This window comes from Rhamphochromis sp. 'chilingali' (genome assembly GCF_963969265.1).
Source record: "Rhamphochromis sp. 'chilingali' genome assembly, chromosome: 12".
Taxonomy (NCBI): domain Eukaryota; kingdom Metazoa; phylum Chordata; class Actinopteri; order Cichliformes; family Cichlidae; genus Rhamphochromis; species Rhamphochromis sp. 'chilingali'.
In genome coordinates this window covers 1,446,962-1,466,942 of record NC_137939.1, presented here as the reverse complement: position 1 = coordinate 1,466,942, position 19,981 = coordinate 1,446,962, and the positions used below count along the sequence as shown (strand labels likewise).

The following is a 19,981-nucleotide window of genomic DNA, read 5'->3' as shown; positions in this document are numbered from 1 at the left end:
GTGGAATTCAGTTTTTAAAAAACGTTGCACTTTCCTCCACAGCTCTCACGTTGATAACGAGTTACTTTGAAGATGAATAGCATAAACAGAAGAAAAAATGGTAACCAATAATCAAGTTAGGCCCATAATTACCACTGGCAGCATTAAACATGAACATACTGGTGTACTCGTAATTATAATCCATTATTCTGATATTGGCCATTCTGCACTACTTTTGCTTATTTAATACTTTTTTCTTTTTACTTGAGTGAGCTAACTCGTAAAGACTAAGAAGTATATTTACCCTGGTGTTGCTATGTTAAAGTTCTGAGCACTCTCCACCACTGAAACACATAAAAAGGCTGCTATGCAGAGTGCTGTAAAACACAACTGTCAGCGTGCACTAACTGACTCTCTGTGCCTGTCTTTCTTTCGCGCGCACTGCACGCTGACGCACACACTCAAGATGGGAATTTCATAAACAGCCCGGATCTTCTCCTGCCGTCACTGAGAAGGAGGCGGGTGCTAGTTGAAAGGGGGAGAAGGTCCAGACAGGAGCCGGGCATGTTCAAACATATCCAGGCAGAGCAGCCTACCAACCCGCACGGTGTCCTGTCATTGCGCACAGACGGAACTTATTCACAAACCTTGTTGTAATAGACAAATGTGTTTAACATCATATTTACTGTAGCGAATCTGTTTCCCCGAGGGACGTTGATACGGCAAGACACGCGATGCGTATTTAATAGATTCAGTATCTATCAGAGGATTAAGTTGTCTAGTGTCTGGTACTGAAGAGGTTCCTTCAGCGTGGAAATGTCCTTCGCGGCCAAGGCGATGAGAGACGGACTGCTAGAGAAGCGCAGCAGCGGACTTCTCCAGCTGTGGAAGAAGAAGCGCTGCGTCCTCACTGAGGACGGGCTGCGCCTGCACAACTGCAAAGGAGGCGGCGGTGATGCTCCGGGTTTGGCGTCGAGCTCCAAAGTCAAGGAGCTTCACTTTGAGCGCATGGTCACGGTGGACTGCGTGGAGTATAAGCGAGGGCTGGTGTACTTCACTGTGGTCATGGTTACGGGCAAGGAAATTGACTTTCGGTGTCCGCAGGACGGCACAGCGTGGAACGCAGAGATTGCTCTGGCTTTGGTGCGCTATAAGAACCTACAAGCCGTGCAGACCGGGAGGAACCGGCACCTGTCTACGGGACACCTGGGCAGCACTGGGGAGGACGAGGAGCTCTGATTGTCGAAGGTATCCTAAGTTGTTGTCTGGTTGGACTGAAATAGCTAGAAGTCAAAGTGTGACTTATTGGCGTGGGAAAGCTTTTATTTCATTTATGTAGAAATCATTTTATCTGGGCTCTGGAGAGAGTGGCACCACACCCTCTCATTGCTCAAATATCCTCAAGTTCACTCCCAGTAACTGAGACTGGCAGTGAATCCCAAGCAAATACCTCAGCTAAACAAACATCATCATCATCATCATCATCATCATTATTATTATTATTATTATTGGTTTTTCAAGCAATTGGCAGCTAAACGCACAGCCGTGTGCCGGCAGTAAAACACCTGACTTAACATGTTATTTCCTTTTTGTGCTAATCACCAAACAAGTTGTTGCAATAGCTGGATGGAAAGGAATGAAAAGACCGAGACTCTTGGGAATGAGGTGACACAGAGCTGAGAAGCACTCACGTTAAGCTCGTGCTGAAGGTTATTTACAAGAACCACTTCAGTGTTTAGATGTTCCACCGAGTTAGAGTCCTCTCCGAGTTTTTCTTACTATGCTCATCTGCCTGTACTACACCTCAGTAGACACAAACCAGCTTCACTTGAGGACATAATTAAGATGCAACGTGAGCCTTCAAAATAACATCTGCCTGCCCCTCCCTCACCAAGCAGTCGAGTATTTTTAAACACGCGCACAAACACACACACTGACTTTCCTTATGGGTTTAGTTGACATGAAGCAGTGGGACACTAAGGGTGTTAATCTGTCGTTGTGACTTTTGAGATCAAGGGTACAGTCGTCACCATCTAATGGAAACAGAGTTATTTAATGAAACCGGTCATCTCAAATGAACTCCTGACCCAAATGTGTGAGTCTGAACTATGAGCTCACAGTTTAGGAATCTGCAGCGATGGTTCTTTAAGAGAGCAGCTCTAGTCAAGTGCCTAAATTAACTTAGGAGCCGTGGTAACAGTGCAATTTAACTCATTACAAATGCACTTTTGAGCGACCCTGCTGCTGAACATAGACGTTAATAACCATATCTGTGCGTGTGTTTTAAATTATTTATTTCGTTTTTCAATGGTAAAAAATAAAATAAATAAAAATCTTTTTCTCTTCCTTCAGCCTTCCTACTTCCTTGGAGGGAATCAATAAGAAGGGGAAAGTAGTACAACTCACCAGATCCAGAGGATGCACAAAAAGGTCATCAGTGACCATGGAACAAACGACTGAGAACAAGTGTCACAGAAACTCATCTTGTCTTCCCTCATTCACTTGCAGTCACTCAAAGTATAGGAATCTGATAAACTGTGGATAAAGACTTTGTTTCTGTCCTGATCTCATTGCTTAAGGACAATTTGGAGACTCCTGCATAAAAAAGCTGTTTTCTGGGAACAGTTTACCCTTTGTGCCTTGATGTTTCAGTAGCATCTTCATTTTTGAACATCATTTTGCGACAGTTTTTGACGCTGCTGAAACAGGAGTCGATTTGTTCTGCAGGCTTGTTTTTGAAGGATTGGTATGACTTACTTTGAAAACTTTAACTTACAGAATGAGCAGATCTTTGAGGTTTTCTAAAGATGGAATTGAAGTATTTTGTTTCTGATATATTGCACTCTGTATACTACATATTTGCTTAAACCATGTACAGTATTAGAACTGTAAAATAATAATAATAAATTTTTGTAATCCAGATTTTTCTGACATATTTTAGTTGGTCTTCTATTTTTAAATGGTGTTTCACTTCATTTCACTGTTCACTGGGAAGTCTAAAGTCTTTTAGCACTGAACTGTCAGCCACAGTTTATTTTAGATTCAGACCATTAATTGCTAAGCTCATCTGTTTCCGGTTGTGCGTTAACCTTGCTGTTATAGCCTCTGGAAAACACACACACACACACACACACACACACACACACACACACACACACACACACACACACACACACACACACACACACACACACACACACACACACACACACACACACAGGGGCATGGTTTTCCTGCTATTGCGTGTGTGCTGAAGTCAGGGCACCTTTTGTTCTGAGCGGTTTGGAGGACTAATGAGAAGCACAGTGAGCCTGAGGCATGTGCACACAAACATCCACCCACACAGATTCACCTACAGGAACGTGTGTGCACACCCAGCATGAAGTTCATCCAGACCTAAGCATCAGCAGATTCTTGTCAAGGAGACATAGAATTTATTGTTCATTTAATCATCTTGTGCATGTTTTTGTGTGTATATCAAGAATATAGCAGTCTGTGTGTGATATGTTTAGCTGTGTGGCTCGGTGCACTTTTAGAATAAAGGGCTAGTTGTATAGCAACTTCTCGTGTTCCTGTGGAAAACCCCCATTGCCACACCGCATGAGTCAGCAAAGGACAAGGAGTGCTGCAAGAAGTAGAGATGGATCATTGTATTAAGCAGTATGTTTGCGTGTGTGGATTTGTGTGGAGAGCAGGTTTCACAGAGAATATATGTGAAGTAGAGCCGTGGAGAGGTTACACCTTTAAAGGTACAGTGTGTAAAATCTCACCACTAGAGGTCAGCAGATTGCAGTCAACAGAATTTAGTTTGCTATAGTGGCTGTTCATCTGTAGTGAGTGTAATCCAGGGGTGTCAAACAATGAGGTCCGGGGGCCAGAATCGGCCCAGCAAGAACTCTGATCTAATCTAATCTCCCCACAGTCATTAATACTACACCAAAGTAACTAGGTGTATGTGTCCCCTGATGTAAAATGAGTTAGAATGCCCTGTTTAGGCTTTTAGTCTGCTGTTTACCTCAACTGCCAATATACCTGTGTCCACCTCTGTTTACTCTGGAGGAGGCTGTGAAATTTAAAGTGTAAAGCTGATGAGTCAGTGAAGCTAACTTCTGTCTGATGAAGGCACTGAGGTGAGTTTTTGTCGGTAAGCACTGCTGCATTGCAGGTGTTAGCTGCTTGTAGCTGGCGTTTGTGAAACTTTCTTTGAAGAGAATCTAACATGGTAGGACTCGGACACTTAACAAATAGACTCTCATATGATGTGAGAATGTAACTAAACTGTTTATCAGAGGGAAACTTTGTTTTTTAGGAGACTTGAGACTAACATTAGCTTGCATAAAGGTAGATTTTAACCAGCTGTTTTTGTTTATTTAGCTAGCTAGTTGTCAGCTGGTTGGTGATAGTAAGATTACATTTATAACCCTCTGACAATAAGCAATTGGGCCAATATCTAGAATAAATAAGTATTTAAAAAAGTGTTGTTTTGGGGGGGTCGACTAGAATGTGATGGAACAGTTATGAAAGTGACAAGATACCAGCTAATAGCAAACATGTATCTACAGTATTATATGAAAACATACATTAACTTGCATCTTTTTCTCCCTCACAACACCAAAGTGTCATCCACTTCTTTTAAGCGTGTCTCAGTGCAATTATTCATTTCTATATGGGAGCTTGAGGGTCCTGCGCAGTATCTTAGCTGTTCCCAGGACTGCGCTCTTCTGGACAGAGATCTACGATGTCGTTCCCGGGATCTGCTGGAGCCACTCGCCTAGTTTGGGAGTCACCGCACCGAGTGCTCCGATTACCACGGGGACCACCGTCACCTTCACCCTCCACATCCTCTCGAGCTCTTCTCTGTTTAAACATCATCTTTCCAGGGAATCTGACAAACATGGAAAATAGAGCTACAATTAATTAAGAACCAGAGTGGTGTCAGATGTGGACTCACAATGTTCTCCTGATGTTGACACCAATGGGACCGTCTGTTGATTAGTTTATGTTGGAGTGCATTCTTCACTGACCAGAGCTCACTTCAAAAATCGTTGGCAAGCCTCCAGCTTCTCAGCTTCTAGAGATGGAGCTGCTGTGTAAATATTAAACCACTAGAGGTCTGTCTCGCCACTTTTAAGTGAGGAAAATGTCCGTGTGTGTGTGTACACCAGTCTGTGTGCATGAATCTGTGTCGGGCTTATCCAAGTTCTCAGATAATCTGTGTGTTTAAAAAGTTTTTTTCTGTTTTTTCCCTCTTTGGTTTACATTCTCCATTATCTGTTGTCACACACTGTGCAGGACTGCAAACAGAATGCCTTTGTGTGTGTGTGTGTGTGTGTGTGTGTGTGTGTGTGTGTGTGTGTGTGTGTGTGTGTGTGTGTGTGTGTGTGTGTGTGTGTGTGTGGTTGACTTTTATCAGTTTCTGGAAATTGCTGTTGGAAAGTTTTGGCCCTCTCTTTCTTTAAATGTTGTTTCAGTTCAGTTTCCAGGCATTTATTTGTACACAGCTCTCTTAAGGTCCTGCCTCAGCATTTTAATCAGACTTAAGTCTAGACTTTAACCGGGCCATCGCAACACCCGAGCAGAAGCCGTCTCCTTTCAGACAAGCCATATTTGCTTAGCCTTTTTCTAATTGTACTGTCGTGAACTTTAACCTTTAACATTCTCACTGAGGCTTGTAGAGTCTGAGTCACAGCGCTTAAGTTTTTTGCAATTTCACTGAGCATTGCTGATTCCGACTCTTGAGTTAAGGTTTATTTATCTCTCAGTTTACACATTTTACACATAAAATCATCTCATCAGACAGCACCTCAAATTATTAGACAATATGAATATCTTTGTATATATCTGTAGGAAACTCAAGCAACCTATTTATAAGTAATAGCAGACATGTGTTTAGAATTTCTGTGGTGGGACTGTGTGGGTGCAGCCACCCTTTTGTCTTCATTTGGATTACAGACGGTGTGGCGAGGTTTCACTTTGTCCATCAAAGACGCCCTCACATGCATGTCTGGCATTTTAATCTCTCCTTCGAGGTTCAGGTGTTAGTAAACAAAACCATGCCCCAGGTTCATGTAGCTGTACTCACTATGACAATATCACGAGTTAAATATGTTAAGCGTGCTAAGATGTTAATATGAGAATGTTAACATAATGTTTATCATTGCTGCCTAAGCCCTATTATTATCACCAGAATGATTGCGTAGAGAAGTCTGGGACTAATCCCTCCTCAACATGCATGCCTCGATCCAGAAGGAAAGGGACAGACTGCAATGTCCTTTATTAAATCTCCTTTTAATATGCAGTGTGAGAACTCATTTTTTGGTGTATTTGATGGTTTAACTTCCTGGTCTACAGTTTTGCACTTATCAGTTATAGATGATCCTGGAAACCAGATAAATAGAGCCAATATCTCCCCAAATAAAGCGCCTTGAGGCGACTGTTGTTGTGTTTTGGCACTATGTAAATAAAATTAAATTGAAAATTGAATTGAATATTTCTTTTGTCTTGGAAGAGGGTCTCTTCCCCCCTGCCATGTTCAGATTACCCCTTGTTTATCTGATATGGGGTAGATTCGATATGATGACAGACGTCTTGGCACACTGATGCCAGTTTATATTTTTCCATTTGTCAGTGTGACATCATGCTTTTTATTGCACTGATTGCTTGCAGGGTCGTCTACAGTATGCACTATACAGCTATCTGCAGTCTGTTAATAATGCCTCTTTGACACTCCTAAGAGGTGATTGACCAGTTTGCATTTGTGCATTGGTCTGCTAGTGCCATATTAGTGTCATAATCACAAAAACTCGATGGAAGTTTAACTCTTGATTTTCACAAGCAACGAATAAAGTGCAAAGTCAAGATACAGGGAAGTATTTAGTAATGGAGCGCGGTGCAGGGACTAAGCCGTGGAGCACCAGAAGACTGCAGGAGAAGATAAAACAGGTTCATGGCGTTTTCAGGTGAGTCTTGAGAGACAATTTTTTATTGAGGATTTACTGGAATTGAGGGGAAGCATGCAGTGGTTTTAGAGGACATGAGTTTTCCAGGTGAACAATTTATTCAGGTTGTAGGTAACATAACTCCAACTGAGAGAGAAAGGTCAGATAACCAGAAAGCACACATAAAACGAGTCATAATTTGAGAGTCTTATTACCACCACAAGGGCAACAACAACCAGCCAGAGTGCAGGAACGTACACTGGCCTTTTATCCCTGAGAGGTGATCAGCGAACGGAAAGCAGGCGTGCAGGCAGCATTCAGGAGCCGAGGTAGACCCACCCACGGACAGAACAGCAAACCAGAGCACTGCCCAAACTCCACCTTAGATCAAGAGACTAACTAGTCATGAATAAAAGTATTAAGCTTGTTTACATTTCGACCCAATCGTGGTGCAAGAGGAAAAGTTCATATTCCCTAAAGGGAACTTAAATATCTGCCCCAAACTTTGTACCACGCCTGTTAAGTTGACTCAAACAGAAGAGACAAAGTCATCATGGATCAAAGACACGGCACGGGATCAATACAATCAAAAGTCCGGAAACCTTTTGGGTCACTATTAGCTTAAGTTTCACCGTACCTAAGTTATTAAAACACAAGTCATAAAAATGTTCATATAACCCTTGTTTGATGTTAAAACTCAACTTCCCCCCCTTTTTGACACATGGGAATGTGTCAAAAAGGGGGGGAAGTTGATCATTAAGTAGAAGTTGATCACCACTTCTACTTAATCTACTTACAAGTGTTTTTTCCCCCCTTTATTTATTTATTTTTTACATAATTTCCTTTTCCATGCAGTCTATGGCCAGCTTATAGTTCATATTCATATTCACCTACAATTTGTCATTTGAGTTACTCTCATCAGCCTTCAGGCTCCAACTATATTGCCATTGTTTACATGAAAAATGAGCAGAGCAGGATTATGTACCAAGAAGGACGTGGCTGACTAATAATAGCGTCCACACAGAAAAGAAAGAGAGATCTGGACAATGGGCGGTGCAGTTAAATAGAGGGCTCATCTCTGATCTGTCCATCGAGCTGCATCCATGGTCACATTTCTCCTGCCTCTGACTCTGGTAAGTTCCCTTCATAATACGCTCTGTGTGTAGAGTTAGACACAAGTTTTATATCTGTGCTTTCTTGATTTACTCTCCTGATATTTAGACTGTAGTGTTGATATTTTAACCTTTGCATTTGTCAAAAATGTGTCATGCATCTCTGTACAGTGAGAATACAGATTGATCTAGTGTTAGTTTATTCAATATGTCAACCTGGTGAACAGCGGGGACATAGAACAGCAGAGACATAGACAATAATAAGTGTTTCAGTGCTATTTTGCTAGCAGCCCAGGTCCATCTTTGGGCACAGACTGTGTGTACACTAAAGCTGTGCTACCATAAAGCCAAAGCAATGGGATGATCAGCTGAAATAATACAAACTGGGGAGTTTAAATCTGCAGCCAAAGCAACTATGTTCAAATCCGAGGTTGACGTAAACTTTCCAAAACACTGTGGGTGGGTTTTTTTTTCATTGCCAAGTTGGCCGCACCACAGAGGGTCATAAGCATCCATGAGTTACTAGCAATAAATCCCTGATCCAGGCTGGGCACCCCAGAGCACAGTCACCCACCACAGCTGTCTATCAGTTGTCCCCTGGTCTATTTGGGGAGACAGGCCACTCTAAATTCCTCTTGGCCAGATAATCCTGAGGAGAAAGACAGGGATAAAGGACAGAAGAGATGGATGAGGGACGGCTATCTGTCTGGAATTTTCCTAATCCGCTAAGGCAGATTGTAACCCCATCATGCTAGGTGGTCTTATGTGGTGCCATTCTCAAATGGAGCCAAATAGTGAAATGAGAGGGGAGGTATGAGGAGAAAGGCTGGCTTAAATTGAAAGAGTGAAAGGGTGAGTGCTGCAAATCACTTGCAAATTTGATGAAGGACAAAGGGCACGAGACTGAGGAAAGGTAAGACCAGGTAATAACAAAAGTGAAAACAACACTTTAACAATGAGGTGTGACGATAAATTAAGTATCTTAAACACATCTTAGTGGTGTTAATGCGTCACTGTTTTTTATGGCATGTGGTAGAAAAGCAAAACTGCACTCGGTAAGTTCTGTGAAAAACTAGGACACTGATTCCACAAACATTTTGTGCCTGTATGATATTTTCATGCACAACAAACACATTTTCTTAAACATGCATTTAAAAAAAGACAAAAAAGCTTCAGCAACCTCAGACTTTAAAATGGATTTAAGGTTGCCTAGACCAGCAACTTCCTTTTGTCCAAACAGGTGAAGACCGCTTAACACCTCTTATCCTCTGTCAATTCATTATTAACAATTTCCCCACCTATTGTTTGGCTCCATTTCTATATTGTTCGGTTTTAGACTTTTATAATCCATCCGCACGTGGATTTGTATATTTTTTTATCTGATCCGCTGACAAACAAATACTGCCAATGGTTCAGGGTGTGTGTTTCTGTGTGTGTTTCTAATCTCTCCCGTCTCTTTTCCAGTGAGATCTCAACAGCAGGATGCCTGAACATGTGTGAGTGTTTTCTTACTATAGATACACAGACATTAAAAAACACAAAAACGAGTATTTTAAATTATGTATGTTTCTCTTCTTTTACAGCCAAGAGGTAAGACCATCTGGCTGCTAACTTGTTGATACAATATTCAACAATTTTTATAACTAAGTTAAGCTACTAAACTACATATACATCATATTTACGGATAATCTTGTGAATCATCTGAACCATGCAGCGGAAACCCAAGATCTCAGCCTCAAGGAAGCTGATGCTCAAGGTACGAGAAATCATCTGCAGACTTATTTGATTTATTTGTGTAATACATGTGTTCAGCCCACAGGAGGGCAGCAGATACAGACAACTGAAAGAAAGCCAGCATCTGAATGTTTCACTTGTCATTTGAGAAAAAATGATGTGATGAGGTGTTTTGAAAGAATCTGAACGCATATGGAAAACATTATTTTATGTTGGTTTGACAGAGTCTGATGGTGGCAAAGGCCAAGGAGGAATTGGAGCAGGAGATTTTAGACAAAGAGGAGGAGAAACATAGGTACCTGGCTGAGAGAGCGCCTCCTTTAAACATGAGTGGCCTGAGCCTTGGCCAGCTTCAGGTATGTTCCCTACAGATTCCCCCAAATCTCTCATTTTTCTTTCCATCCTTTGCAGCTACAACTTAGATCATTCCCAAATTATGTCAATAAAGCAAATCAGGACAAGAAACCAAGTAAAGAAAGGACTGCACATGATTTCATACTAAGTTTTCCTTTGTGCATGTGTAGGATCTCTGCAGGGAGCTACATGCTAAGATAGATGTAGTTGACGAGGAGCGATATGACATTGAAGCTAAGGTCATGCTCAACACACGCGAGGTTGGTACACTTTATTATCCCAGCGCATTTCCAATAAGTAGAATTTGAAATGTTTCATATCAGTTATACGTATATTATGCAACACTATGAGCACCATGAGAAACTCCTACATCCTGCTCCCTCCACTCTGTGTCACTCGACCAGATTAAAGACCTGAATATCAAGGTGCTGGACCTCAGGGGGAAATTCAAGAGGCCTAATCTTCGACGTGTCCGTGTGTCAGCTGACGCCATCCTTCGCTCGCTGCTGGGATCCAAGCACAAAGTCTCCATGGACCTGCGAGCCAATCTCAAGTCTGTCAAGAAAGAGGACACTGAAAAGGTGCATGAAAAATGGATAAAAGAGAAGATGCAATCATGCATATGCACACAGAATACAATGAAACCAGCCTGAGCAATGTCTGTGCCATCCTTAGAGCACAGATATGCATTCAGGTACTGTAAGATACAGACATGATGTCAGCGCTTCAGATGTCATGGAACACCTGGAAACAGTGTGTGTGAAAAGTGTGTTTATTAAGACACCGAGTAGGAAGCCACTGCAGGGCGGGGGCCGTGTGTTTGTGAGAGAAGGCACCGAACACAAGACAATGATCCCATTGTACACCGAATATAAGCTTTTGTGGCCACGTCTCCCAACTCCTGAGTGCATGCATGTGCAGATTAGCTTGTTCCGGTGTGTGTATACCTGTGAATGAATGTGTGTCTCTCCAAGTGTGAGGTAAACCAGTTATACTAGTATGGTAATAAACAATTCTCCAAAGGGCTTCCCATTGAATTGAACAGGTCTCAAAGGCTTAGATGCAACAATAACATTTTCTGAACCTGCTCTACTTTGCAGCCTCTGTTTTTAGTCTTTTATACTCTCTGTTGCACAATCCAACTGTCTCCCTTATCTGCAGAAGAGGCCAGTGGAGGACAGTGACTGGAGGAAGAATGTGGAAGCCATGTCAGGGATGGAGGGAAGGAAGAAGATGTTTGATGCCGCTAAAGGTTCTGCGCAGTGAAGCCAGGAGGTGGGCTGGGGTCACATCAGTGACATCACTCCCCTACATCTGAATCTGTCCTGGTCTTCCTGGGTCTATTGTGGCGTCTGTGTTGTTGTTTCGCGCTGATGTCCCTGCGGATGCTCCTGCCATGGAGGTGACAGTATGCCCCCACACCCCTGAAAGGCTTTCAACTATTCTGTCAGCTTTGTTTTTGATAAGGTGTTCAAATGACTCTGTCTGTTATGTAAGATTATTTGTACTTTTCACACCATGTTGCACCAAAGCCTCAGACAATCGGCCTGATGTTTGTATGGCGGACAAATGTGCCAAATTAAACTGTACGTGTGATTGTTTTGCTTGGGGATAAACTTTAACCTTGTAATGTAGATTATCAAATAATAGTGGTAAAAAAAAAAGGTGCACTTCATTGGCTGGACTGAAAGGGAAAAAGAACGAATAAAATATCAAAAGTATACTTTACATGAAACATTTTTCTGTGTGATACTCCTTCATGTGTGATCAGCTGCTGTATTCAGATATATAAACTGCTTTTATAAACTCTGAGAATTTTAGTTTCTGTGATCCTGTCGCAGTAGGACCAGCTTTTTATTGCAGGTTGCAGACAGCAGATAGAGCAAATGCACATAAGAACACGTGCAGTTTAAATGGTTTGTGTGTGTTCTTATGGCTAAAATATCATCCACTACTAAAAAATGCTTATTTCTACTCCAGTCTGAACACAATTTGTTCAGTCTGTGATGCCAACCTTGCCAACAACTCCCATATGGTTAAGACATTTAACTGCTAGATCATACTGACTGGGATTGACTCCCAGGACACCTGGGATTAATGGGAACAATACCTTGCTGTGCTCAACCTCACTAAAAGAAAGTTCCTACTTTGATCCGATGAATCCGCTCTGCAACCTAATATATACTTAAAAACAGCAAGCATCACTACTGCTAATAGCTTTTCAATATTGGTTACAGTTACTTGTTAGTTTGAAGGATTACTGTTTGCTGCAACAACTTGTACATTTGAACTGATATGCTTTGTGTGCATGCTGTCCAGATGTAAAGCACTTCTGTGTGTTTTGCATGTCCATAAAGCACACTCTGCTTCAGTACTTTTTAAAAATCGCCTTACCCAAATGGATGCAAAGCACCCGCAGTCGTCTTGTGTCTGTAAATATAACTTTTGTTGGGAATGCCTTTCTGTTTTATTTCCGTTTGTTTGATCAGGTCTTTCCTGAAAATGTAAGACTAACTTTAGACACAGGAACATTAGAACAGACTGAATGGACACTGATGCATAAACACACAGAGTTCATTACAGGACCTAAAATGATACAGCACCGGTGCAGGCAGGGGCATGCAAACTATTTCCATAAGATAGCAGATGCATGATAGACCAACAACGCATGCTATAAGACAGCCTCTTCTTTAAATAAATGGGAAGCAGACTTTCACAGGTGAAACTTGAAAGAGTCTTGATATGCATCTTATGCTATGCCTCAGTTATCAGTTACGATAATATCTAACTTTGTTTACTGAGGAACTGCACAGAGTATAACAGACACAGATGTGATATAAAGAGTGTAGGTCAGAGTCCAACACACATGGGCTCCAGAGAAAGGTGTGGACTCACACAGCAAACACTCTGACTCAGACTGTAGTGAGAGTCCAGTACAAGAAAGGATAACATATATTTGTATGCTTTATTATTATCATTTAATAAGAGTTTGATTGCTATTAACTACTTGTTGTACTTGTACAGGTTTTCCTTTTAGCTACAGCCTGTAAGATCCACACAAACAAAATGAATACAAGTGTAAGATTAATTATTCTGGGATGTTTTATTGCCATTGCCCGAATAAGCGAAGTGTCCAGGGGCGGGAAAGGAGTGCCAGGTACAGGTATTACGCTTTCCACACTTCCACTTCCACCATACAAGGTGCTCTCTGGCGCGCGCTCTCCCCACCCCTCACTCAGTCTGTCAGGTGGGGAGCTTACCTTTGTGGTCACGTGACGCGTCTGTGCGCTGCACCGGGCTAAAGGTGGACTGCTTTGTGCCGAGGTGACTGTAATTCGACTGCCGTCGTCTGAGTGTCAGTCGACTTCGTCTGTGATCGTAGCTGGAAACTATTTTATTTTCTCAATATGTCTGTAAGTCGGAGAAACTGGTCGGCTTTGTCCAGGTAAGATTCAAGGACTTCTGGGTTTCTGTAGCGACTAATTACCTGTGTTACCTGCGTTTCAGAGCGATGCCCGCGCCTATGCTTTTTAATAGATGCTGGATGTTTAGGAACGCGCATAATTGTTGCATGTTGCAGGGTTTTCACTCTGGCAACAAAGCATCCCAATTTGGAAGAAATGATTTATTACATTCATATAGTAACTGTGTAACATGCAGTCAAACTGTGTCGGTTGGTGTCACTGTTATACTGTCACTTCTGCCTTTTTTTGCCCGTTACAGTCTAGAGATAACGGAGAGTTTTGTTCTGTTTGGCCCTTGTTGAGCTCAGTTAAAAAGGAAACACCAGCCTGCCGCTCTGCAGCTGGCTGATTGAATCCACTGATAATTCTTTTTAAACAGGATGCAAAATACAGCCACAAAAAGCGGTTGATGAACAAGTAAAGCAGGTTCCCTGTAACGCTTATTAATCTTTTCTTTTAAAGTACAAACCAAAAACAAATAGTGTGGAGGATCCACTCATCAAGTTCTCATGTACAGCACGCTGTTTTACATGTGTCCACCACCCGTATCCTCACTGAGCCTCTGTTGTTTTTGTTTGTTTGTTTTTCCATATTCGCTGATTGTCTTGATTCAGCCTTGCACGACAGTGGACAATGGAGGACGAGGAGGAGGTGGAGCGGGAGAAGAGGAGGAGGGTGAAGAGCTCAAGCACCAGTGCTGACCAAGATGATGACTTCAGCCCCACTCCCACTCCTACAAACACATCTGCCAGCGAGAGCGCCTTTGGGACAGACTCCTCAAGTGAAATGTCCCAAAGCTCCAACAGGTTGTTCTCATAGTTTAGTAAAACAAATATGTCACGTTGGACTCATACGCTGTCTAAACACAATCCTCTTTGTGGACTTTGTCTGTGTGACTGTTTTGTTCTTTTGGTTTCTGAAGGCCTTTTTAGTGGTTTCAAACTAGCAAAGGGATGATTCTCACAGTTTTGCCCCATGGGAGTGTTTCTGTATACATTTCAAACCCATGAAAACACCTGATACTCACGCAGGGAAAGTATGAAATGCTGTCAGAAACCCCGACAGCTGAGTACCTGTCTTCAAAGAGCCTTTTATAATAGAAACCTGATCAGATGCAGGAATCTTTTTAGGTCTCTCTAGAGACCATTCATCACATGTGTTGGTCATTAATGTGCACATATGTACTGTTTATTGCCAGCATGGAGCAGGTACAGCTTGACTTTGTGGAGATGCTGCGAGTGCGTGACGAAAGGCGAAGGATGAGGCACGTGGAAACGTTGAGACAACAGAAGGATGGAGGGGAGGATGAAGCTGAGGTCAGCAAAGGAGGAGGTGCCAGGGTAGAGCTGCTGGGAGACATGGATGAAGAGAAGGAAAGTGTTGTCAAACCACAGCCACCAGTAAAAACATCTTCTCACAGTCCCACCAGCAGCAGCAAAAGTAGAACCAGCATCTCAAGCAACAAAGTAAGAAGGAAGTTGCTCCTTAATTTCTGGAAGAAAATCTAAAGAAAAAAACATCTCACAGATCTTTTAAATGTGCTTGAGTTTCACAAGACTGCAACAGTGAAAGTCTGTAAGTCAGCTGCCAAATAACGATGTAAATCGAGATTTTTCACGTGATTATTTAGAACTTTTGTCCACCTGGAGTGGAAGAAACAAGGTCATAACCTCAGTTTTGATTAAATGACCAACAGAGAGATTTTGTTGATTCTCTGAGAAACGTTACAAATGATAAAACATGAACTGACAGATCCTTTGACAAGAAAGCACCAATCTTCCCTCACACACTAAGTCATGACACCAGTAGCAGCACCCTGTACAGTTAACTGCTATCCCACACAGAGGGGGGAGTTAATTATTCTCTAGATTTTACAACAACAAACCGTTTTTTGTAGTGCAGCATATGATGTCATTTTTGCTATTAAAGACCAACGCTGGTGTGGGCATTTTCCTCCTGTGCTCACAAGAAGAAGTTAGAATCTACTTTTAACTTACAGCTTTAGAAAAAGAAGACAACCCTTTACTCCCCGTCTTGTTTCCGGACTTGAACTCTCCCCGCGAGTCAAGTGACCATGCAAATCATCTCTAAAGCTTTGATAAGACGTGCTTAAGGCCATAATTTGAACTTTATCTTTTATTACCTTCGCAGGCTGCTTTAGCTCTGTGTATCTGCAAATGAGGCCATAACCGCGCCGTGTTATGTAATGCAAGGTGTGTCGTCTGTACAAAAGCTTGTGTGCTATGTGCTCATGCTGATTGTCTGCCTGTTTCTTCCTTTGTCAGCATGAAAATGAAGAGTCATCAGGCAAAGACCCTGATCCAAAACCCTCCTCCAGCCCAGCTCGCAAGTTTGTCAGGTTAACAGTGACATTTCTTTTTTGCTGCTCTTTTGTTCTTTGTTGGCTGATCACCTAAAAGGATCAAATGCATTTTATTTAGATAAGATAAAGGTTACTGATTCCACAAATGGAAATGAAAGCACCAGAACAATGTAGAAATATAAAAGAGAAAACAGGACGTATAAGATTGTTTTGTATAGATTGTGAACCACATAAAGAGAATAAGATGGAAGAGTAAAAAAAATCTGCCTTCAGTTTTCACGTTAGACGCACTTTAAGATTTAATTTAGGCAACAGATCAGAGAAAACTGTACTTTCAGTGGTCACTAGTTCCTTTCTCTTCAACTTCTCCTTAAACTCACTTCTCTTTCTTGCCTTTCAGTTCTGTCTCCATCTCACTTGACAAGAGTCCATCTGCCAGCGGGCGCACAACTCCCATGAGCCCCGGTTCTCCGTCAGCCCCCTGGTCACCTCGCGAACACTGGACTTCCCCCCAAAGCCCTGTTCACAATGGGCACACAGAGGAGGTAGTTCACCACACACACTCGCACAAAGAAACACAAACACAAATAAACTGACATGTTCGTCTCAGCTTCAAGCTTTGCTTGTCAAATGCTGTATAAGGCCAGGTAAGCACTGACGCTGCATCTTATCAATCCAGTGTGGGCACCAGCGCCCTCTGGTGTTATAAAGAGTAAAGGTTCCTTATGGCGGTAAAAACAGTCTTGGCTCCAGAGAGGTACCTGCAGCTAAACAGCAAACCTAAGTTGTTTTAATTTCTCTCAGACCGGCGTGAATCGCTCCACCAGTGGAAACTTTGAACAGGCAAACAAACCTGCCTTCATCAGACAGAGCTCCAGGACTGTATCTTTCAGGGTAAACACTGACACACACGCACACACAAATACATGCACGAGGACACAAAACCATTCAGGCATTCTTCCTGGCAAACGTCAGCATGAACTTTTGCCAATTTGACTGTTAAAACACGATTTTATCTGCCGTCAGCTTTCAGAATATCAGTTCAGGATAATTTGCTTGTGCCAGTCAAGCTTCCAGCTCATGTTAATAGCTACATGAATATTGACCAGCTCTTACTGCTGACTGGTTGCTTTGTTAACACCCAAACACATCCCCGTGCAGAGGATTATTGAGCAGGTCACTTGCTGTAAGTGCCGCTAACACGCACTCACACAGGCTCGGTCTTCCACAGATGATGAGAAAGAAAGAAGAGGATCCTTCGCCGCTCCAGAGGAGGTAAGGAAACAGCCTTGTGTTCATTTTGTATCAGCCTCGCTTAGTTGGTTTGCTGACTTGCTTCTTCTGTTGTAGCTCCAGTGTGAGGATGGCCTCCAAGAAGTTTGAACCCAACACCGTGAGATAACTTTAATTGACTTTCACCTAATATGATTGATAATCAGTAATCATTCATCGCTTATCCATTATTTTCTTGTTTGGCACTTTACAAAAACACAATTATATTTACAGTTATAGGATTATGAGATCTGTAGACCTGCTAGCACTACACACAATGTTATGCACAATTTACAGTGTTGATGTTTTGAAGCAGGACCAAAATGAGGATGAAAACAAAGCGTCATCTTTCCAGAGAAAGTGAGTTTGACAATTTTTTAATCTTTATTTATTTGTTTATATTTTATTGAGTGTAACTGATTACACTTGTACATTAATGTATTCTGTCTTCCCAGCTCTAGGCAGAGGATTTCATCTAGATCCATCCAGGAAAAGATGGAGAGGCTGGCTCAGGCAGCGCAGGTCAGCCTCTCAGCCCTCCATGTACTAAAGGGGAAATTATGTTCCTGTGTTCTGTAGCAAACATCAACTGTCAGTCGCCAATGGTCTTCTCTTGGCTCTTCATCCACAGAAGTCCGAGCTGACGCGATTCCCAGATGTCACCCAGAGGACTCTGGTCCTGCTGGAAGAAGTGTCCAGGAAGAGAGAGATCTTTGAGAAGGAGCAGCAGGTGCAGAGCCCCACCAGCCCCGGAGTTTCCAAACAGGTACACTCATCATTCGCCCAAAAGCTCTTTTCAGTATTAGATGTGTGCGTAGCGTTAGTTAACAAATGATTTTGTAACTGTTGTTGATTTCAGGAAATTAGAGGCTTGACATCAGGAATGTCAGAGCGGATCAACCGCTGGCTCCACAAGAGCAACAAAGCTGGGTCTTCGCACAGTCCTGCTGTAAGTGCAGTGTATGGAAGCCAGGGGGCAGTATTACTCTTTGAGCTGTAAGTCCTGGCTGAGCAGGACGTAGTTCGTTGTTTGTGTTGCCTACATTAAATTAAAGAGTTTGCCATTATGTAGGTAACTACGTAAAACGCATGACTGTCGTTAATCGTGAAGAAAGTTCTGATCAATTAATTCTTTTTTCTACTCTGGTAAACTCAGTAAAGTCATTTAGGCATTAAATGAATGGGAACGTTTCATTTAATTTCAAAAGTAGCTCAAAGAATTTGATCTTAAGAATTTAGAGTTGGATGTTTAACTTAATTAAGCTGTTCAGAAAGCTTCATACGACATACCCAACTTGCTGTTAGATTTAGCAGTGCATGTTTTTGGCTGCAGAAATCTTATCTTTGTTATATCTGAGCAGAAACAATATCTATCTGGGTAAATTCATAAGCACACTTTAAAGCAGAGGGTCGCCTACAGAAACACTGGCATGACTGACTTCGTGCTAATCTGTCCTAACATCACTTTTGTCAGAGTAGAGTGACCCGTTCCTCCTGCTTTGTGCCATTGGCTTTTTAGCAGTTATCTACTGAGCATGAAGAAATGCTTAAGTCAGTCCAAATTGTCAGACGACATAAAGACCATTTTAGGGTGTGTTTACAAAACTATTTGCCCCGTAAGAGGTCCCTGCTTCAGAAATATTTCAAGACTCCAGATTTAAAGAGTGTTTTTTTCTTTCTCTTCACTGTAATAAGAACTGATATAATGATTCTGTTTCTGATTTGTAGGATTTGAGACATGTGGACATTTCTAGTAAGAGGAGCCTGTTTGAGAATAGCGGTGAAGACAGTGTCTCTAAATCCAGCCCTGGAAAAATCTGAAGTGAAGGAAGTTTATTTATAATGTCCAACAGGTAAGGATACAAGTGCTACTGAGTTAGTCTTACATGCTGTGGAGGCAGATTTACCAACTCCACAAATGAAGCAAACAAGAGGAAGCCGTACATGTTTCACTGAACTTTAAAGGCGCTCCTTCAATTATAAATTGCTCTTATTGTGCTTGTATTTGCAGGATTGCAGGATTTTAAGATGGCGAAGGGAGAGGCAGAGATTTGGAAGATTAACGGATTTGATGACTGAGTGATTTTTTTCCCCTTTGCCGTCAAAGCACAAATGTAAAACAGGCAGGAGGAAGAGAGAGAAATGGCCTGTTGGGTTGTATCTTTAGAGGACTGAAAAGGAGGAAACTGCTTTTAAAGTTAAAAAGCTTCTATCTTACACTTTTGCTTTGTTTCTTTAAAAAATAAGTGTGCCTACTTTTAACATTAAAATACCCCCAAAAAAACGTGTCAGTGATGTTTTATTTGTTCGCCTTAACGTTGTGTAATTTCTTTGAGCACTTTAAACAGGTGAAGGTTTAAGGATTATATCTTTTACTGAATTACACTGCTGGGATTGCTGGAGTTGTAATATGTGTGTGTCTTGTTTAATTTGCCAGTGTAATTTTTTTCTTTTTTTTTGGTTTCATCTGGACTTGTGGACGAGATTCTGTCTTTCTAAGTAATAAAATGTTTTACTACCATAACTGTCTGTCACTATTTCTTTTTAAATAGCCCTGGATGAATAAACGCACTTTACCTTATCTCAGACCGGGATGCATATAGATAAGCGCTCCGTGCCTGTGTTTCGTCTACAACAAGGTGCCATACAAGGAAACCAGAATGTGTGTGTGTGTGTGCGTGTGTGTGTGTGTGTGTGTGTGCGCGAATCAGCTGTCTGTGATCTTTTTGGCTCTGCAGCCCACAGTCATGCCTTTTTGGGAAATGGTGATAAAGGAGAGTACATGCTATCTAGAAAGTTATTAAT

The 19,981-nt window shown here is 41.9% G+C and overlaps 3 protein-coding genes across 5 annotated transcripts; all 3 read left to right on the top strand.

Annotated features, from left to right (window-relative positions):
* The first annotated feature begins 524 nt into the window (after positions 1–524).
* On the top strand, positions 525–2,920 carry phlda3 (pleckstrin homology-like domain, family A, member 3). The gene is made up of 2 exons (XM_080899080.1): positions 525–1,227; positions 2,332–2,920. Exon 1 carries the CDS (start codon positions 796–798, stop codon positions 1,216–1,218), a length of 423 nt encoding a protein of 140 aa, XP_080755206.1. The 5' UTR covers positions 525–795; the 3' UTR covers positions 1,219–1,227; positions 2,332–2,920.
* Positions 2,921–7,966: 5,046 nt separating this feature from the next.
* tnni1a (troponin I type 1a (skeletal, slow)) lies at positions 7,967–11,713 on the top strand. 3 transcript variants are annotated; one of them, XM_080899754.1, is made up of 7 exons: positions 7,967–8,050; positions 9,494–9,525; positions 9,613–9,785; positions 9,988–10,119; positions 10,288–10,377; positions 10,522–10,698; positions 11,279–11,713. In XM_080899754.1, the coding sequence occupies exons 3-7, from the start codon at positions 9,738–9,740 to the stop codon at positions 11,381–11,383; spliced, it is 552 nt and encodes a 183-aa protein (XP_080755880.1). In that variant the 5' UTR covers positions 7,967–8,050; positions 9,494–9,525; positions 9,613–9,737; the 3' UTR covers positions 11,384–11,713. The 3 variants fall into 3 exon arrangements, with proteins under 3 accessions (XP_080755880.1, XP_080755881.1, XP_080755882.1); XM_080899755.1 differs by lacking the exon at positions 7,967–8,050 and adding an exon at positions 8,172–8,942; XM_080899756.1 differs by lacking the exon at positions 7,967–8,050 and adding an exon at positions 8,932–8,952.
* A 1,634-nt stretch (positions 11,714–13,347) lies between these two features.
* lad1 (ladinin) lies at positions 13,348–19,690 on the top strand. Its single transcript, XM_080898928.1, has 14 exons — positions 13,348–13,562; positions 14,196–14,387; positions 14,780–15,047; positions 15,867–15,940; positions 16,305–16,449; positions 16,709–16,798; positions 17,136–17,179; positions 17,255–17,297; positions 17,493–17,536; positions 17,632–17,698; positions 17,808–17,942; positions 18,036–18,125; positions 18,905–19,029; positions 19,188–19,690. The coding sequence occupies exons 1-13, from the start codon at positions 13,525–13,527 to the stop codon at positions 18,995–18,997; spliced, it is 1,323 nt and encodes a 440-aa protein (XP_080755054.1). The 5' UTR covers positions 13,348–13,524; the 3' UTR covers positions 18,998–19,029; positions 19,188–19,690.
* The last annotated feature ends 291 nt before the right edge of the window (positions 19,691–19,981 follow it).